Source organism: Dendrobium catenatum, unplaced genomic scaffold, assembly GCF_001605985.2.
Source record: "Dendrobium catenatum unplaced genomic scaffold, ASM160598v2 fragScaff_scaffold_132, whole genome shotgun sequence".
Classification (NCBI taxonomy): Eukaryota; Viridiplantae; Streptophyta; class Magnoliopsida; order Asparagales; family Orchidaceae; genus Dendrobium; species Dendrobium catenatum.
The window spans coordinates 24,781-45,491 of NW_021318594.1; the positions used below are offsets into that span (position 1 = coordinate 24,781).

The following is a 20,711-nucleotide window of genomic DNA, read 5'->3' on the forward strand; positions in this document are numbered from 1 at the left end:
ATATTATATTCTAAAGAGTGTAAAAGATGTACTAAAGAAAATATTTACTTACCTCCTCTGGATAACCATCCTTCAAAGCATAATGGCGTGCCATTATTCCAGAAAGGGAAGTGAACTCTGTCACAACTGATGTTGCAAGATCGGACATGGCCAGTGCTGCAGCTGTTTCAACAAAAGGAAAAGCATCCTCACCCATGCCCAGTGCAGGAGCTAATTTAGTAACTATCTTCTGGACACGAGAAATCTTGTCAAGCATTGTCCCCAACTTTTCCTGTTCGTTTTGAATGATCGAACTTTAGAACAAGTAAACTGATAAAAGACAACAGATAAAAATGCCCAACTTACATGAAAAAGAATGCCATTCAGGGAACCTCGAAATTCAGACAACTTCCTCTTAGTATCCATCATATAGAAAAACCTTGCATCCTCATAGCGAGCTCTGATTAAAAAAAAAACTCAGTTTATTACAAAACCAAGAATCTAAGTATCAACATGAATAAAAGAAGAACAAAAAGATTATCAAACCATGTAAAAAAGAAAAGAAACGTAAGAATAAAAGGTTATATACCATCCCACTCGTTTCAAACAATGAAGCCTTCAAATTACTTAGACCACAACAAATTTTAATATCATACTAGTATTGTAACCAAAGAAGATAAAACAAGCACCAAGGATGAAAACAATCAATTTCTAACCTCAGCACAGCTTCGTTTCCTTTTTGAACTACACTTTCGTTTAAAATACCATTCCCAACCTAGAAGACAGCAATTAATAAAGGGTTTAATTCAACAAATTAAAGTTGTTACACAATAGATAATGGATTAATGTTTCCGAAACATATAAAGATCCTCACAGCTATAAAGAATGGCAGTAGCTTGCTGCCTGATTCATCAGTCAATGGAAGGTACTTCTGGTATTTCTGCATGACCTGGACAGTATAAACAAGCAGACAATTAAAAAAGAATTTAAGTACCAAATTGAACTAAATTTTTCAGCAGAATTAATAAAATTTCTTTAGAGCTGCAGTAGCAATTGATTTTAAGTTTATTTGATTCTCTAATGTGAAAAGTCTTCAAACGAAAAAGCATGAAATGCTTCATCTCAGTGAATTAAGCATGAACTTCGAAAATATATATATTTAACTGAAAAAAAGATAAGACGAAGCAAGTTTTAAAATTGAAAAAGTAATATATTCCCCTGAACATGTTCTGTAAGAATACATTTGTCACCTCTTTATTTTTTTGTTTTAAAAAAATAAAATGCCGTTTAGTTATTTAATGTTTAGAGAAAAAATATGTTTATTTAGAAGGACCCTTCATCCATAAATAAGCCTAGCTGAAGAATCACTGAAATTTAAAATCTACAATGACGCATGCCTAGGGTTTGAGAGATGAAGATTAAAGTTTCGTTTGGGAAAGCTTTTTTAATACTTTCAAAAACAGCTTTCTAGTAGAAAAAATTTTAGTTCAAAAAATATTTATTCTAAAAAACTAATTTAAAAAGAAGTAAGAAAGCCATCCCAAATGAAACCTAAGACTTGTAGAGATTCAGATTTATCAATGAGAAGAAAGGATTCAAGAGAGAAGCATGCAAATTTTGAGTTGGAGTAATTACTATGAGTATTAACTTTTGCACTAGACCTTGCCACTACATTTTATTTTTTGTTTTAGCTTAACAAAAAGGTTACCTTTTTAAAAACGTGTTGTAGCTAGAAGATGATGTCAAGCCTACAAATGATTAAGCATACTCTATTGACTTTATTTTCATGTCGATCAGGCCCCGATTGAGCCGATTCAAGCCTGACTGGGCTCGATCAGACTCAATCAACTTGATTAACCATTGTCGAGCGAAATTTAACACAAATTGGACCAGAATTTAATCAAATTAAATTCGATTTTATCAAATGATACTCAACTCGATCAAATCAAACCAAAATCAATCCAAATCGAACCCAATTGAACATCCCCGAGCTTCATCGAAACAAATTCGATGCAAATCGGCACTGATTCGAGTTTACTAAGCCATGAAATTCCTTCTTCTCCTAAGCATTTCCATACCTCTATTCGGATATCATAAGGTCCAACAGTTTTTCCATATTTCATTTTATTTAAACCCACTCTAACTTCAGTTTTATTAATACGCCAATAATAAAAAAAATCTTTATTTTTATTTAGAGTGCTAAGGTCACCAAAGCATATCGCATTCTCATAATCTTCATTAAAGAGTTCATAAAAATATCTCATCCACCTTTGTTGAATATCTTCTTCCAGTAAAAGCACTTTTTGATCTTCATCGTTAATACAATTTACTTGAACTTAATCCTTACTTGTTGCAAGCACACTAGTTAGAAAAGCCAAACAATGAGAACAATGGGCAAAACTATAACCAAACTTGATTCAAATAGTAGCAATCATCTATTAGCACAAAAACCGACAGATAAAAACTAGAAGAAAGATTAAAAGAAACAAAACAAATAATAAAAGTCGCAATCCTCAGAACAACCGACAGAACGGTTTCCTCACATGCATCGAAATGTATGTTAAGTAAAGTATGTGCTTAGGGCTAGGAAACCGATGGTCCACCACAGCAAGAAGGTCCAAACGTTCAGCCAAACTCCAGCAAATGCAAATAAGCCAACAAACACCCCCAAAGCTCAAGAAGAAGGATACAAATGGAGTGGAACTTGCGTAGAGAAGAAAGAGGTAAGAAGCTCAGACGAAATAGAGGAGAAGAAGAAGTGGACAAAGCTCTCAAGCTTTTTCAAGAAGAAGAAAACCCTCAGGTTTTAAAAGAGAAAATGCTCAATAATTGATGTAGGCAAGGGGGGGGGGGGGGGTCAAATCAAACCCAAAAAAAAATTTTGTTTTGACTTCCCTTGAGCTTGCTATCTCAAAAAATTTTGAACTGAAATTTAGCTCATTATGAGCCAATTTTTAGTTCTTTTATTGAACTAAAGGTTAGCTCATTATTAGCTAGGTTTTAATTCATTTATTTTCTTATTTATGTAGTTATTTATTTACAGTTTTGTCACTTAAAATTCGTAGTTTGTCCCTTGGGTTTCCAAAATGGATTTTGGATTCCCTGTGCTTGTTGTTTTTCATGCCTTGGCTCGTTGGATTCCACGGTTGGCTATTTCCGTGCCTTGGCTCCTTGGTTTCCACAGTTGGCTGCTGGTTTTTCTGCTGGGTGGCCTTTCTCGTGCTTTGGTGCCTTGGTTTCGTACTTGCCTCTTGGGTTTCCGCGGCTGCCTCTTCAGGTCCCTGGCTGGGTTGTTTCCCGTGAGGTTGGGGGGCTTTTCCGTGGTTTGTTATGCTTGGATTCCTGTGGGAAATCATTGAAGTGGTTGTTTGTATTCCCCTCTCATGTCTATAAATATGAGATGTTTTGGAATGTTTTAATGTAATGTTAAGAAAGAATTTTTGAAAAGAAATTTGCGGATTTTCTTGGAAGAGCTTGAGAGCTTCTTCTTCTTCTTCTACCTCTCGGAGAGACTTGCGAGTTCTTTCCATCCTTATTCTCGGCTTCTAGTCTCTTTCGCATCTCCGCAAGTATCCACTCCATTGTATCATTCCCTCTTGGAAAGCAGGTTTAGGTTTTAATTTGTGTTTGTGTCGTTTGTAAGAGTTGTAAGGTGTCTTGCTTGAGTCGATTGAGTCAAAAGTTCATAAGTGTCTTTTTATATGAAATGTAAGAGTTTGTTCTTCTTATTACTTAATTCCTAAGTCTCTCTCTTTTGTTATTTTTGAGGTGATCAAGTATTTCTTGGGGGGGGGGGGGGGCTATCCCCAAGGATTTTTGCTCGCATCAATAATTTTCAACAATCTTTCCCCATAAAAATCATCTTCTATATATAGGCAAGAGTAGGGAACCAAACAGCCATAAACCTCCAAATAAGCCAATTAGATTTTAGGAAATGAAAGGCCAACAGCCACAGCAACAAATCCCAAATGGCACAACAGAACAAAGAAGGGGATTCACGAAACCAAGCAGAAAACCGCAGAACCGAGCATCCATCAGCAAGAACCAAAGAGGTCACGAGAAAACCACCCAGCAAAGGAAACCAACAGCTAGCCACGGAAACCCAAGGGACAAAGCACGGGAAATCACCCAGCTCAGGGAAGTGAGAAGAAAGAGGGGAGGAGAAGAGACAAGTCCACTCCAAATTGAATTCAAAATTTAAGAGCATACATTTTTAAATTAATGAGCTAGGTAGTTCAATAAATGAACTAAACTTCAGCTCAACATTAATGAGCTAGCAACTTAGAAAAATAAATCTCAACTCCAATAAACCACCACCTCCTATCATCATTTTCAGCTCAAACCGAGAACCATAAGCCAACCCGATAACCAGCAGCAGCCCAAAGGACCCATCAAGCTAGCAAACCAAAGGTCTACCAAAGCCCAAGCACAACCTACCATGATCATTGGATGCTTTCTCATCATTGGATAGCTAAAAAAATATAAAACTAAATTAAAACTAATGTTCAATATTCAATAATAAAAATACATAAATTATGATTGCATCAATTCCCCCCTGGAGGGAAATTCTCATCTCCGGATGAGAAAGCTTCAGTAACTTTTGAAAAAGATCAGGATGACATCACTTTAACTCATGAGCATCCATCCAAGTGAAATTGGTCAGAGGATGATTCTTCCATTTGGCCAAGAATCTCTTATGCTCACCATGTCTAGTTTTAGAAATTCTGACATCAATAATGTCTTCAATCTCTTCTTCAGATTTTGCCAAAGAAGTGGAGAGTGGCAAAGTTTCAATTTCTACAGAATTGTCAGAATTTCTTTCATATAAAGAAAGGTCAAAAATATTAAATACAGGAGAAGTGCCAATAGAAATAGGTAGATTCAACAGATAGGAATTAGTGCCTAATTTTCGAAGCACACGAAAAGGTCCAAATTTCTTTATGTTTAACTTTCTAAAAGTACCAATAGGAAATCGTTGGCGACGAAAGTAAGCCATAACCAAGTCACCCTCATTGAAAATAACTTCTTTTCAATGTTTATCAGCATTAGATTTGTACTTAGCATTAGCTTTTTGGAGTTTTTCAATGACTTGCTGTTGGACAGTCTTTATGTAGTCAAAAGTCTCAAAAGCTTCAGCACTAATTTTGTTAGGTAAAGACAAGCAGTTTCTATCTAAAATGTGAGGAATAGGTTGTCCATAAATAATTTCAAAAGGAGTTTTACCAATAGAATGATTAACAGAATTATTGTAAGCAAACTCAGCTTGAGGCAAGACTAAATCCCATTGGGATAGTTTTTCTCCAGCAAGACATCTTAATAAATTTCCTAAACTTCGATTGACAACTTCAGTTTGCCCATCAGTTTGAGAATGATATGCACAACTAAATTGAAGAGCAGTCCCAAGTTTTGCCCGAAGAGTTCTCCAAAAATGACTCAAAAATCTAGTGTCTCGAAAAGAAATAAAAGTACGAGGAATACCGTGAAGACGAACAATTTCTTTAAAAAAAAGGATCAGCAATGTAAGAAGCATCAGAAGTTTTCTTACAAGGAATAAAATGTGCCATTTTGCTAAAATGATCTACCACCACAAGAACAGAATCAAATTTTCGAATAGTAACAAGCAAGCCCAAAATGAAATCCATAGATATATCCTCCCAAGATTTGTTTGGAATAGGCAGATGAGTATAAAAACCAGAATTTTGTGAAGTTCCCTTGAAAGCCTGACATATTTTACTTTGTTTAACCAGCTTAGCAATGTACTTTCTCATATGAGGCCAAATATTTTTCTTCAACCAAAGCAATTATTTTCCTTTGCCCAAAATGTCCATCCAAACCTCCACTATGCAATTCTTTTACAAGTTGTTCTCTTAAAGAATTTTTAGTTATGCAAAGTCTAGAACCCTTAAACAAAAAATCTTGATGTATAACAAATTGAGCAGAAGGATCAGTTTCAGAAGCAAGACAAGAATCCCAAATATTCTTAAAATCAGAATCACTTGCATAAGTATCTTTCAAAAAATCAAAAGAAGTAACAGTCGGATAAACAATTATCAACAAGTGAGATCTCCGACTTAAAACATCAGCAACCTTATTTAAAACACCAGTCTTATGTTTGATATGAAAAGCAGTATCAAATTCTTTCCCCAAAATCAAATAAGCAACTTTAGAATGTTTCAAGTCATTAGCGTTTAAAAGTAAATCAGGAGAAGTAATTTTGGCAACTGTGTTTTTCTTAACAGATGAATCCGACACATTTTTTTGTGGATGAAGAGTAAAATCATTATTTTGCATCAAAGTAAATGTGTTTTTCTCTTCATTGTGAATAGTTTTGTGGTCATATTGCCAAGGTCGTCCTAACAAAATATGGCAAACTTCAAGAGGCACAACATCACAAACAACTTGATCTTTAAAAGAACCCCCAAATGACAAATTGACAGTACATTGCTTAGTGATTGGAACCTCACCCCTTCTTTGAACTAAGAGATTTTATAGGATTTGGCAAGTGGTGTTGATTTTATTTTAAGCTTATCAACTAGTTTATGAGATACAAAATTTCCAGAACTCTCACTATTTATCATAATAGTGCAGATTTTTCCTTCGATTGTGCAAGTTGTTTTGAATATATTTATTCTTAGCCACCTATCCCCTTCGTCAATTTTTGTTGTTAAAACTTGTCGAATTACTAAAAACTCTTCACCTTCATCTCCTTCAACATCAATCTTTTCTATTTCAGTGTCATGTTCAGATTCAGTTTCATTTTCTTCTTCTTCTTCTAAATTTTCATTGTTTTTAATGAGATTATTTCATGGTGGATTGTTTTTTCTACAAGTGACAGAGAGATGACCATAAAGCCCGCATTTATAACATGGCCCTAATAATGTAGGTTGATCAGTCGGCATAGCACTCATAATCCATTTTCCTTTATCAACATTTTGATTTTCAAAAGTTTTAACTTTCACACCAGAAGTTTGAGATTGAGTTTTAACCCCGCCAGTTGGTCGTCGTTTATATGTTTCTATTTCTTTATTGTGACCCCTTTCCCTTTAATGTTGCTTTTCAATTTTAGTGTCATACAATATGCTTCGTCAATTTTAATGATGTGATGCAAGTTGAGTTAATCTTGGATTGACCACTTTAAGCCATTGATGTATCTTGAAACAGTTTTTTCTTCAGATTCTTCTAAATCGTTTATGGATTGAAGTTTGTAAAATATTTCGATGTATTCTTCAATGGATTGATTTCCTTGTTTCAAGTTATTAAATTCTTGGAATATTGTTCGAGCATGATCAGTTGGCAAAAATTTTTCTTTCATTTTCTCCTTCATTCTTTATCAGTTTTGGACTTTTTCTTTTCCCCTCCTAAGTCTATTATTTTGAAAGATTTTTCCCCCAGGTTAAGGCAAGACCAGAAAGTTTTAAGCTAGCAAAGCGAACTTTCCTATTATCAGGTATTTCTTTTCATTCAAAAGATTGATCCATCTTTTCTACCAATTCAAAAAATTGATCGGGATGTAGCTTACCCTCAAAGTTAAGAACATCAATTTTAATTCCATAGTCTCAATTTCTTTTTTGCCTATGTTGATTTCTAGGAACCTCCTCTTTACTTTCAAAAATTTGAACATTAGGATTAGCATTAGCATTATTAACATTCAAATTGTCAATTGCTTCAGCCATGGTATTGATTTGTTGTTGCAAATGATTCAATTGTCGCATAAGATTTTGTCAATCCCCCGGATTATTAGCCATCTTAGAAATTGGAAAAAACCAACCCAAACAAAAACAAAATGCTAACAAAAATCACACCAACCAAGGATAAGAACTTGCTCTGATACCAAACTTGATGCAAGTACACTACTTAGAAAAGCCAAACAAGGAGAACAATGGGCAAAACTATAATCAAACTCAATTCAAATAGTAGCAATCATCTATTAGCACAAAAATCGACGGATAAAAACTAGAAGAAAGATCAAAAGAAACAAAAGAAATAATAAAAGTCGCTATCCTCAGAACAACCGACATAACGGTTTTCTCACATCTATCGAAATGTAGGTTAAATATGTGCTTAGGGCTAGCAAACTGATAGTCCACCACAGCAAGAAGGTCCAAACGTCCAACCAAACTCCTCCAACAAATGCTCCCAGATTAGCCAACAAACACCTCCAAAGCTCAAGAAGAAGGATACAAATGGAGTGGAACTTGTGTAGAGAAGAAAGAGGTAAGAAGCCCAGACGAAATAGAGGAGAAGAATAAGTGGACAAAGCTCTCAAGCTTTTCCAAGAAGAAGAAAACCCTCAGGTTTTAAAAGAGACGATGCTCAATAATTTTCAACAACCTTTCCCCACAAAAATCATCTTCTATATATAGGCAAGAGTGGGGAACCAAACAGCCATAAACCTCCAAATAAGCCAATTAGATTTTAGGAAATTAAAGGCCAACAGCCACAGCAACAAATCTCAAACAGCACAGCAGAACAAAGAAGGGGATTCACGGAACCAAGCAGAAATCCGCAGAACCGAGCAGCAATCCGTAAGAACCAAAGGGACAAAGGCACTGGAAAACCATCCAGCACATGAAACCAACAGCCAACCACGGAAACCTAAGGGACAAAGCACGGGAAATCACCCAGCTCAGGGAAGTGAGAAGAAAGAGGGGAGGAGAAGAGACAAGTCCACTCCAAATTGAATCCAAAATTTAAGAGCATACCTTTTTAGATTAATGAGCTAGGTAGTTCAATAAATGAACTAAACTTCAGCTCAACATTAATGAGCTAGCAACTTAGAAAAATAAAGCTCAACTACAATAAACCACCACCTCCTATCATCATTTTCAGCTCAAACCGAGAACCATAAGCCAACCCGAGAACCAGCAGCAGCCTAAAGGACCCATCAACCTAGCAAACCAAAGATCTACCAAAGCCCAAGCACAACCTACCATAATCATTGGATGCTTTCCCATCATTGGATAGCTAAAAAAAATATAAAACTAAATTAAAAACTAATGTTTAATATTCGATAATGAAAATACAGAAATTATCATTGCATCATTACTTCTTTATATCTTTGTTTGGCTAACTCATACATATATCTTTCACCCTCCTTCGTATCTATTAAGAGTTTTTTCTTTTAATAATCCAAGCATATCTTTTGCAACATTCTTAATATCATTAGCTACTTTTTCCCTCATAACATTAGCTTCCTCATACACATAAAAAAAAAAATCTTAAGATCTAGTATCTTACTCTAAAAAATATTTTTGTTAATATTCTTTAAATGACCCTATCTAATCCCAGAATAACGTTTTACTTTATTCATTATTTTCTACCCCTTCATCTATAAAACTAATAAGCGATGTTGAATACTTATATTTTCACTTGGAATAACTTTACAATCTTTGTAATCTAACGATCTATTTTTATTATAAGAAATTAAATAATCTATATTTTTATATCTATTCTTATAAGTGATAAGATGCTCATCTCTTTTCTTAAAAAAAAATATTAGCAAATATAAATCATAAGCTAAAAAAAATCTAATATGGTCTTACCACCTTTATTAGTCACTCCAAACCCATAGCCAACATGAATGTTTTTAAAATCATCTATCTCTCTACCAACATGTCCATTTAAACCTCCATCAATAAATATTTTTAAGAGGTATCTTTTATATTAATTCTTCTAAGTCATTCCAAAATTATAATTTTCAACTCATATTCAAATGTACTTGAAAAGTATAAACACCTATAATATTAATAATCATAACATTAAGAACAATATTTAAAGCTATGATTTTATATTCAATTCTATTAATTTTTATTATAATTTAAACTCTTATCTATAATCACACCTACATCATTTTTAATATGGCTCTTACTAGAATACCTATGTTTAAATCCTAAACTATCAATCTCCTCAGCCTTCTCTCCAACCCACTTAATTTCCTAAAAGCAGATAATATTTATTTTCCTATGAATCATAATATCTATTAATTCTATTAATTTACCTATAAAAGTACCAACATTCCAAGTTCATATCCTAATTTTAGTTTTATGGATTTGCTTCTTTGCCTAGATCCATAAATGATGTGGGAACCTTTGTCGATGCAACGGTCCTTGCACCCTTATCATTGTTTTCATGCCATACAGCGTGTCGCTCTAGAGAACATCATAGCATTAACAAAATATATTAAATTATTCATGTCAAGATTATTCGAAAAGTTCTACGCTGGCAATCGACTACCTAGCGCAACATCCCACTTTTCTCATCCAGGACGTGAGATCTAACTACGACAGTATTTAATTCACCAATAAAAATAAAAAGATATATTTTTATTTAGGGTGTTAAGGTCACTAAAGTCAATTGTATCATTGAAAAGCTTATCAAAATATCTCATCCACCTTTGTTGAATATCCTCCTCAAATAAAAAATATTTTTTAATCTTCATCAGTAATGCACTTAAACTGAACTAAAACCTTCTGATATTTCTCTGTTAAGCTAACTTATATATATATTCGACTTCTTAGCATTTAATGTATTATATCAATCATCAAAAGTTAAATTCTTCAAATCGCATATTGATTTCATAGACTCCTTAGAGACCGATTTACATATTTCTCAATTTTTTGAACTTCTACATTTAAATCAATTTCTATAACAACGCTTCTTATTTTTTATATTTTCTTGAACATTTTGACTCTACCACCTACTATTTTTAGTATTATGGGATTTTCTTTTTGGCACTCAAAGCACATCTTTTATAATATTTCTAACATCACTAGCTACTTTTTTCCCACATAATATTAATTTCCTCATGCACAGATAAAATCTTAAAATTTAGAATCTTAATATCAAAAATATATTTGTTGGTGTTTTTTAAATGTACCCATATAAATCCTAGAATAATGTTTAATGTTATTTTTCATATTTCATCCATTCATCTTAAAGTTCAAAACTAATAAACAATGATAGATACATAAACTTTTACTCATAATAACTTTACAATTTTATAATCTAAATGATATATTTTTCTTATAAGAAAATAATCGATCTGAGTATTAGTATATGTATTCTTATAAATGATGAGATGCTCATTTCTTTTCTTAAATGAGGTATTAGTAATTATAAATTATTAACTAAATAAAAATCTAATATAGTTTTACCACCTTCTTTGGTTGCTCCAAACTCATAGTCACAATCAATGCTTTTAAAATATTCTACCTATCTACCATCATATCTATTTAAAACTCCTCCAATAAAAACTTATTATTCAAGAGGTATCTTTTGTATTAGTTTTCTAAATCATTCCAAAATTTTAATTTTGAACATATATCCAAACCTACTTGAGGAGCATAAGAACTTATAATATCAATAGTCTTAACATCGACAACAATTTTTAAAGCCATAATTTTATCTCTAATTTTATTAATTTTTATAATATTTGTCTTAAATTTTTTATCTATAATCACACCTACACCATTTCTATTACGACTCATACATGAATACCATATTTTAATTCCTAAAGTATGATGCTTCTTAGCCTTCTTTTCAGCCTATTTAATTTCCTAAATATATAGAATATTTATCTTTCTATAAATCATAATATCTATTAACTATATTAATTTATCTGTAAAGAAACCTATATTCCAAGTTCTTATCTTAATTCAAGTTTCATTTACTAGCTTATTTGTTGGCTCAAGAAAAATGTCATGAATGCATGAATCCCACTTTGCAGCTGTAGGATTTCATTTCGCTTAAGTCAGATTAAAATTAACCAGATTTTTTCTGAGGGTAGTGTCAAGGTTTAAAGATCTGGGGTCCTTACTTCCTAAGAGCGCAAGCACTCATAGTTAATTACCCCTCTTACTACATAAGAGAGAACTCTCGATTAATGATGAATAAATTTTAAATAATTTTACTCTCAATAGTTGTGGGCTCCAAAAATTCGGCCCCGGCCTCCGCTCGCTTTTCTTATTCAGCGAGGGAGTTTTAACGAACTAAGTTCCGGGGTAAATTTTGGAAGGCAGATGGGTTTGTAGATAAGACACTACCCAGAGATTTCGCCCTCATTTTATGAGGACTTTATGATCTGAGTTCTGGTTTCCTATAGACGCAAGCCCCTATAGTTAATTACCCCTCCCGATCACGAGAGAGAACTTTCGATTAAGGCTAGTCATCAATCAGATACGTATAGAATACGTGCATCTGGCATATAGTAGCAGCATGGGTTTAGGATATTGGTAGGAATTAGATTTGAAAATTGAAGAGTTGGGTTTTTGGATTTTGGATTGAAAGATTTAATATTTAAAATAGGAATTGCACCATCTTTCACTTAAAGCGGATGGTGGGGGAATGGATGATAGACCCGATCAAGATCCCATGGTTCCATCATCCCGGGTCATCGTGGTCCCTGGTCTACTTAGTCAGAGGAGGTAGTCGACCCAACCTGACAGAAGGATCCTTGTCGGCAGCCATGGGTTGCTTCGTCCAAGGGAACCTTGTAGACCGGGGTTGATGTTTGTCTAAGGGGACAAATTTGAATCCACCTTAGCTTACAGAGGGCTTTGTGCCCTATCGATCATATCCTATTGATTCATATCTCAAGGATTTAACGCCACTAAGGAGCGTATTGGCTCTGGCCATAACCGGTATATCGTGGTGCCATTTGGCGGCAAAACCACTCGGTTCAGAGGGCCCCAGGTCATAACCGTTTACCTGCAGTGCCATTTGGCGGCGAAACTGCCGGTTAGAGGACACGTACCACGTCCTTACTGGCAAGAGATTGTTTGAGAATGGATCCTAGTAATATTTTCGACTAGGCATTTAGCTCTTTTGTGAGCTGAGGTAAATTTTGATTTGTCCACCCCGGCAAACTGTTGCGGAGGGTGGATGGATTTTGCTTTAAGTCGGATGGGATGATTCAATTTAAATATTTGAAATTTTGGAGTTGTAGAGTTTTGGTTTTGGGTTTGAGTGGCATTTTGGAGTTTTGGACATTTGAATTTTTGACCCGCTCCGAGTTATGAAAAACATATTTAACATTGGAATTTTTCAAAATACACGGTGAGAAAACAAGCCCATCATCCGGGGTTTCTGGGTCAATTTCTATTTGATTGAACGACTGTCGACCCTATCAACTTTAATCGATAGAGGGGATCGGGTTTCTCGTAGGCTTTGTTGACTTTGTTTATGAAATTTTCTTGATTTAGCCTGAAGGCCAAAAAGAATGTATTTAAACAAATACACCGGTGCTCAACCGTGTATTTTTGTTAGGGTAGTTCAAATCTTGTCGAGCTTCTCATTGATCCGTTAGAAGATCCGGATTCCGAACATTGAATTCACTTTGTCAACACGCGTCGTAGCATCCATAGGCGTCATGTGTGTAACCAATAACACGCTCGCAGGGCCCATGCGGGTTAGTTTTTATATATCCCTGAGTGTATCTATGTGTATACATCTCTAGTGCCGTGCAAGAGTAATTTGAAAATATTTATATAGTTGTGTAGATAATACATTGAATACCACACATTTGATTTCAGAGCTTATACACGCCTTCTGTCCCTAGTACGAGTGTTGCGGATCCGGTGGCTTTGGATTTGATGTTGACTCCCATTCAATCACTGGGGAGGTTATTTCTAGATTTTGGGGTCAATGATCACTGATCTGGAAAAGAACTCTTTTAGGACTTCGGTCTAATGGACTTGTTATTTTCGGTATGTTGTGGCACCCGAACTGTTCTCTTCTTAATTGTAGAACTAAAAAGAGACTTTGGAACACCAGGAAGTTTAATTCTAATTTGTTCAAACATTTTCTCCCTTCTGCCATCGAGCTGTCTTTGTACCCGACGTGCTTGTAGATCTTGATCACCACTATCGTAGGTGATATCAATACTTGTGCCCACAGTGATTCGTTATACAATGCACTGTTGTTATCCACAAATGCTTTGTACTCATTTGCAGGGCCCGTACTTATGTCCACAGTGGTTTGATATGCTTGCGATATGCCCACTATTGTTATCCACAAAATAGTTTGTACTCAATTTGCAGGGATAACGTACTTGGTGTCCACAGTGGTCTATATGCTGTACGATATGCTCACTGTTGTTATCCACAAGTTGTTCATTTGCAGGGGACCGGTTGTATCCACTACGACCTCCTGAAACTGTTCGTAGGAGACCCATTGTGCCAACATCCACCCACCTGTCACCAATCTCAGGTGGGCAATAGTTGAATTTGTTTATAGAAGATGAATCTTTGATTGCTGGTCTCCGATTGTGCCATCAGCACGCAATTGTAGAATGTCGTGATTCAGCATCGAGGTCTTGTAGTTTTGTATGTTTCCTCTACAGAACAGCCTGATGATCCGTTGTGATCTTTGCAGTATGGAATAGTTATTTTCATTCACTTGGAATTCATTCAAGTTTTATAAGTCCCCACTTTGCTGTGCTATAGCCTGAGTTCAAGTGCGAGTTCAACTGTTATTCGGATCCGGATTCCTCAATCCAAATCAGTCTTAGTCTTGGATATTCAGGTTCTTGTTCAAGTCCCGCGTGCCCTTCTATGAAATATCAATGTGATGCTCAGAACAATTTACCTTGTTGTAAAGGCGTCGCATATCTGGAGTTGCGTGCGTTATTTCATGATATCATGTCCTTCAGATCGTGTTGCATTTCAATTCATGATTTCTATCCTCATTTGAATTTGATCTTAGGAAATCATTTGACATTTTGATTCTGTTATTTGTCCACAGAGTCCTCTGTTCATCGTACAGGTCTCTGCTCATTTTGGTTCTATTCTGTTGTTTTTTGTTCAGTCGCAGGGTCTTCTGTTGTATTTCGTATTTCTGCTAGCAAATGATGTCTCCAAAAATAGTTAAGTCTTATGCTTTCAGGATAGACAGCACCCGCATATCCCCCGTTTGGGGAAAATTGGGGCAGGGCCTTCCCACGCCTACTAGAGCGTGATGGTAGGTGTCTCTTGGACACCGCGGCCGTACAAAATTTCATCCCACCACGCTACAAGAGCGTGTATGGGGCCTTCAGCAGTACCCGTACCAGACACAGCAATGACGTACCAGAACAGCAAGTGACTCCCCACCACGCTACAAGAGCGTGTATAGGGCTCTCCCTTCTCGTCGTATGCATCGCACCGGGCTCCCCTTCACCGTGCTACAAGAGCGCGTATAGGTGGTTCTCCGGTCCGCTGCAAACGCGAGAATGGGATTTGGAACATCATACCTTTGCGTAAGCAGTCGTCGGCGATGTCGGTGTCGAGGTCGAGGACCGTCCCCACGCTACAGAGCGGTGTATAGGGCTTACCCGCCTCGTCGTTATGCTTCGCACCGGGATCCCTCCTACCTGCTACAGAGCGCGTATAGGTGGTTCCAGGTCCGCTGCAAACGTCGAGAAAGGGGTTAAGTTAGATCTTTACTTTGGGCCCGGAAGCGATGTCGGCGGATGTCGGCTCGTGGATCGAGGCCGAGAGGATACGGAAGTCGAGGCGGATATAGCTTCTCTTTCTTTTCTTTTTTTTTTTATTTTAATATTATCTATAAATTAATTAATTATTTTTTTTTATTAACTTAATATCATAATTTTTTAATTTATTTATAAAATTTAATTAAATATATTAGTTATAATTAATTCATAATAATTTATATATTTAATTTAGTTAATTTTTAATAAATTGTAATTAATTAAAATTATTAATAATAATTAATCTTATTATAAATTAATTAAAATTAACTCTAATAAAAATTAATTTATAATTACATATAAATAATTATAATATTTAAATTTGAATTAATTAGAATTAATTATAATAATTATTTATTAAATAATTTTTTTTATATTTAATTAATCTTATTTATAATAAAATATAATAATAAATAAAAATTTCTCTCCCTCCCTCATCTCTCGGTTCGGCAGATTCGGGATTGGCGAGCAAGCGAGCAAAGGGAGAAAGTTACCTCTCACAGCCGGCGGAGCTCCGTTTCTTGCCGATCTTAATGTCGTACTTCCGCGAACAGGAAGGGAAAGTTGACGGAGGAGCGATGTCGGACAGCTAGGAAGAGCCGAAGAAACGCACGAAGGTAGAAAGTTATCCTCAGGCAACGGTTCCCGCTTGGCTTCCGATCAAATGCGGTAAACTCGCTCCTTCAGGAAGTGTCGTCGAAGGAGCGAAGTCGGACAACGAAGAGGAGAAAGTTACGATACAGGCCGAGGTATTTCGCTCTTGGTTTCGAACAAAATGTCGTAGCTTCCGATCCTGCAGAGAGAAGAGAAGAGGGAGAGAGCGAGAACAAGAGTGGAACGGAGCGAAGGTCATTTTCTTTTGGTGATTTACGACGCCAATGGGTCGTGTATACGACGTGGGTGAAATGGCTGTCGCGGGATATTCGCGATTTGGGCGGCGACGACGTGCGAAATTCGGCGCTCGAACGTGGCCGGACAGGTATAAGATTATTTTATTTTTTTTTTGTTTTGGATGCAGCAGGTCAACAATAGTAGGGAAAGTGGAGGTAAACCCGATCAAGATCTCATGGTTCCGTCGTCCCGGGTATAGCGTAGTTCCAATCTACTAACACTAACAATCATTGAACGTAGTGTCCAGGGAATCTGATTAGCAGTCATGAGTTGCCTCCTCTCAGGGATCCCGAGTATACTAAAATGGTTAAATATGGGTTTTAATTTTGTTAAGTGTTTTGGGGTTTACATCTATTAGAATACCCATAGATTTATTTAATTTGGGATTTATGACTTTGTTTAGAAGTAACCTAGGAATTTAGTTTGGAGCGGGTCTTATGACTTCTTTAAGAAGTAACCCAGGTATTTAGATTTGGTTTGGGACTTACTTCTGTAGAAAGTAGCACGGGGATTTAATTTGGAATGTGACTTATTGCTCTATTTATGAGTGGCTTAAGGATGGACCTTACAAACTAACTCTACAATAAGGCTGGCCGAGAATTTTAATTATTTGGATAAGACTTATGGCTTCCCTTAGGAAGCAGCCTGAAAAGTGAGTCTTACAACTTAATCTTTTTAGACTAAGATATTCATATGTTAAAATTTGATTGTTTGAGGCTTAGAATCATTGTTATATATTTAACAACTTTCTTAAAACATGGGTCTTACAACTTCACTGAGAAGTTGCCCGTTGGTTATTTGTCGGAGCGTTAGGATTGTTATACTTTGTTTTAAAAGTATCCCTAATACATGGGACTTACGACTTCACTTAGAAGTGGCCCTTTGGTGGGTCTTACAACCTAACCCTATAGGCTAGGATGCCTATAGGTTTAAATTTGGTTTGAATTGGATTTGGATTAGGTCTTAATACTTCCTTAGAAGTTGCCTAATGATGGGTCTTACGACATAGCACTTTAAGCTAAATGGCCCGAGTTATGGGTCTTACAACCTAGTCCTTTTAGACTAGGATGCCCGGGTGAGGGGTCTAGGTTTTTGTCATCACCAAAACACTTCTCTCAGAGAGGATTTACGACTTTCCTAGGAAAGTTGCCGGGTAGTGTGTCTTACAACCTAATTCTTATAAATCAAGCTGCCCAAGAATTTAAATTTGATTGTTTGAAGATTTGTTCTAAATTTGTTTAAGTTGGTTGAGTTTGTGATTTTGATACTTCAGAGTTTTGACACTTTGAGATTTTGACAGTGTTAGTGTATTAGTTATTCTGTGTTCGTACTCTTTTTTCTACTATAGTAGTAGTTCACTACTTTACTTGTTTTCTAGCAATATTGCTCTACTAGTTTTTTTTTTTTTTGTATTTAGCTTTTATTGCTTTCTAATACTCTGTTCTACCTACAATAATTTAGATTTATTAGCATCCATTCAATTTATTTATGATATACTGACTTTTCATTTATTTGTTTGTAGATGTTTGTAGCCAGTGGTTAAAGTACCCAGGGCTTACAGTTGCAGAGGATAGAGCTCACAGGTACCTGTAGGAGCTCACACAGGAGATACTTAGGAGAGCAGTTGTAGAGTTCAGTTTGAGAGTTTTAGAGAGTTTGAGAGTTTTTTAGAGTTGACAATCAATGTTGAATATGTCATTTAGTGGAAACTTTCCTCCCCCCTTCTTTTATTGCATTTGTTTTATAATTGCTCTAATTAACCATTAATTTTAGTATTCTCAAATTTTAACTAACACCTCTTGAATACAAACCATTCTAAAATTTTTTGTAAAATTTGATCTCATATTTTAAAATCCCCGGATCCAGAATTTTCATTTAAAATGTTCACATATTTCTAAAACATTTTGGATTTTCAAATGCTCTCAGATTTAATTTGCTCGTATTTTAAACAGCTCCTGAATTCTACCTAATTAACTAATCAATCAATTTTTTATTAATAATTTTAATCAATTTTTTTATTGATTAATTAAAAACTTAAATTCAATTGCTCTAAAATTGTTCTAAAGGTTCTATAATTTTCTTGAAATTTCGACAACCTCCCGGCGTCACCTCCCCACCGAGGGAGAATTCGGGACGGCATTGCCGTAATTTCTTCCTACCCGAACCTAAGGTCAACTACGTAGGGCCTTCAAATTTAAAGCATCCCACCAGGATCTAAGATCGACTGCATGAAGTCTTCAATTTGGAACCATCCCGACCGGATCTAAGATATGACGGCCCGAGGTATTCAAATTTAAAACCATCTGCCCGGATTAAAAATCAACGGCGCAAGTCTTCGAATTTTAAAACCATCCGCCCAGATCTAAGATCAATGGCGTGGGTCTTCGACATTTGTTTGAAAGTCTTTCCCCTTTTTTTTTAATCTCTTTTTTATTATATATATAATATTATATCATTACATATATTATAATATAATATATAATATTATATTATATATTATTTATAATATAATAGAGGGATTGAAGAGGCGGGAATGGAAGAGAGCTCGGTGACGCACGGGCGAATGGAGAAACAACTCGTGCAAATCTCTGTTCCTCTTACAAATCCAAGTCAAACAGCAAGGATAGGAGCCGAAGAAGCTACACGTGCAATCTATATCTCTTCCAAAGCAACGAAGCCCGAGAAGCGACGTGTGAAATCTCTACTCCTGTGACGCAAAAAGTCGGATAGCCACGAAGGAGTCGGACAGCAACAATGTAGTCGAAGGATCGATGTGTGCAATCTTTGCCCTCCTGCGAAGGAACCGAAGCCGAACAGCAACTAAGGAGTCGAAGAAGCGACCCGTGCGATCTCAGCACCCCCTGCGAAGGAACGAAGTCGGATGGCATCGAAGGAACCGCCGAAGCGACTCGAGCAATCCCTATCCTCCTGCGAAGTAATGTAGCCGAACAGCGACGACGGAAAGAGAGGATCAAAGGCGAACCCTAGACGCTCTTACGAAAACAACGAAGTCGAACAGCAATCTCGAAGGAGTCCGAGCGTGAGTCCTCATTTCTTCGTTTCTTTCTCCTTTTTATCATGAAGTAACGATTATTGTGCGAAGAGATGTGTCGTGTGGGGCAAATTCTTGGGTGAGATGACAAGAGGCTAAAAATAAGTTCGGACATTCAATAAAATTATGCGTTTTTGACTTTGCGCTTTACTTGCGCTTTACTTGCGCTGTAGTTGCGCTTTACCTGCGCTTTACTTGCGCTTGATTTAAAATAATATTTTATTAATATCTGGACCTATCTCCGCGTCCGGTCACCTGACCCAATAATTTGCCGTCGTGTGGGGGCAAATTATTGCATCCGGTCACCTGACAGAGAGATCCGTGATCCGTGAACGGATCTCTCTGTCAGGTGACCGGATGCAATAATTTACCCGTATGAGGAGATCACGCGAAGTGGGGCCGACGAAAAAGGGTTCGTTGTTCCATATCTGTTTTGATTTTATTTTACTCTTCTTTTTTTTTAATCAACATTATTTACTCACATTCATCTGCAATATGGGCACCCTTATTTAACACTATACTCAGACACCGGTCAACATCCCTTACACGCTTACGTTGTATTCAAGTCATCTAGCGCGTCACTTCCAGGGAACGCCCTAGTATTAACACGAGGCATTAAAAGATTCATGTCATGATTATTCAATAATTTCTACGCTAGTTATCAACTACCTAATACAACCCTCTATTTTTCTCATCCAAGACTTTAGACATGACAACGATAGTGTTAAATGGGAATGCGTTCAAGATGGGGTATATTTACACATTCATAGTAAAGTAGTAATTAGGGTGGGCAGCTTGTCCTTGAATAGTTGATAACATAGCTTGGTAACCTGAAAGCATGATTGTGAGTGATTGCAATTATTCTTGTTGAATGGCATTAATTGATTATGAGGCTTTTGAAGGAAACTCATGATTATGTGCAAGTAGTCTTAGTAGAACAATGATTTGCTAAAAAGAGGTGATCTATGATTTGTTAAAAAAAGGCATGTTACAAGTATGGCATCGTTTTGAATGCTAAATTATTAGATGCAATGTCAAATAAAATAAATACTTGGACAGTTCGAGAATTTATTTTGCATTTAAGAATATAAAAAGCATATTTACTAGCTTGTCATTGACCACAATGGTTGAAGAGGGGAATTTGTATTAAGCTCTAGTATGCTCATTTTTTTAATAACTTTAAAAATGATAATCATACATTTTGAGTAGTTGGTTCATGATTGGGTGATTTTATACCAAAGATGCACTGCAGAGACTTGCTAGTGAAGTAATTTAACTTTCCTATTTTATGCTTATCAAGCAATTAGATTAAGCTCCCATAATAAG

General features: G+C 35.9%; 1 protein-coding gene across 1 annotated transcript in view; it reads right to left on the reverse strand.

The window, feature by feature from the left end:
* Positions 1-20,711, reverse strand: part of LOC110102194 (glycine--tRNA ligase, chloroplastic/mitochondrial 2) — a gene marked incomplete at its 3' end in the record, with an annotated part of 127,639 nt that overhangs the window by 15,296 nt on the left and 91,632 nt on the right. Inside the window, 4 exon segments of the mRNA XM_020830410.2 lie at positions 53-271; positions 346-439; positions 696-754; positions 854-928. Of these exon segments, the coding sequence (XP_020686069.1) occupies positions 53-271; positions 346-439; positions 696-754; positions 854-928 (447 nt within the window).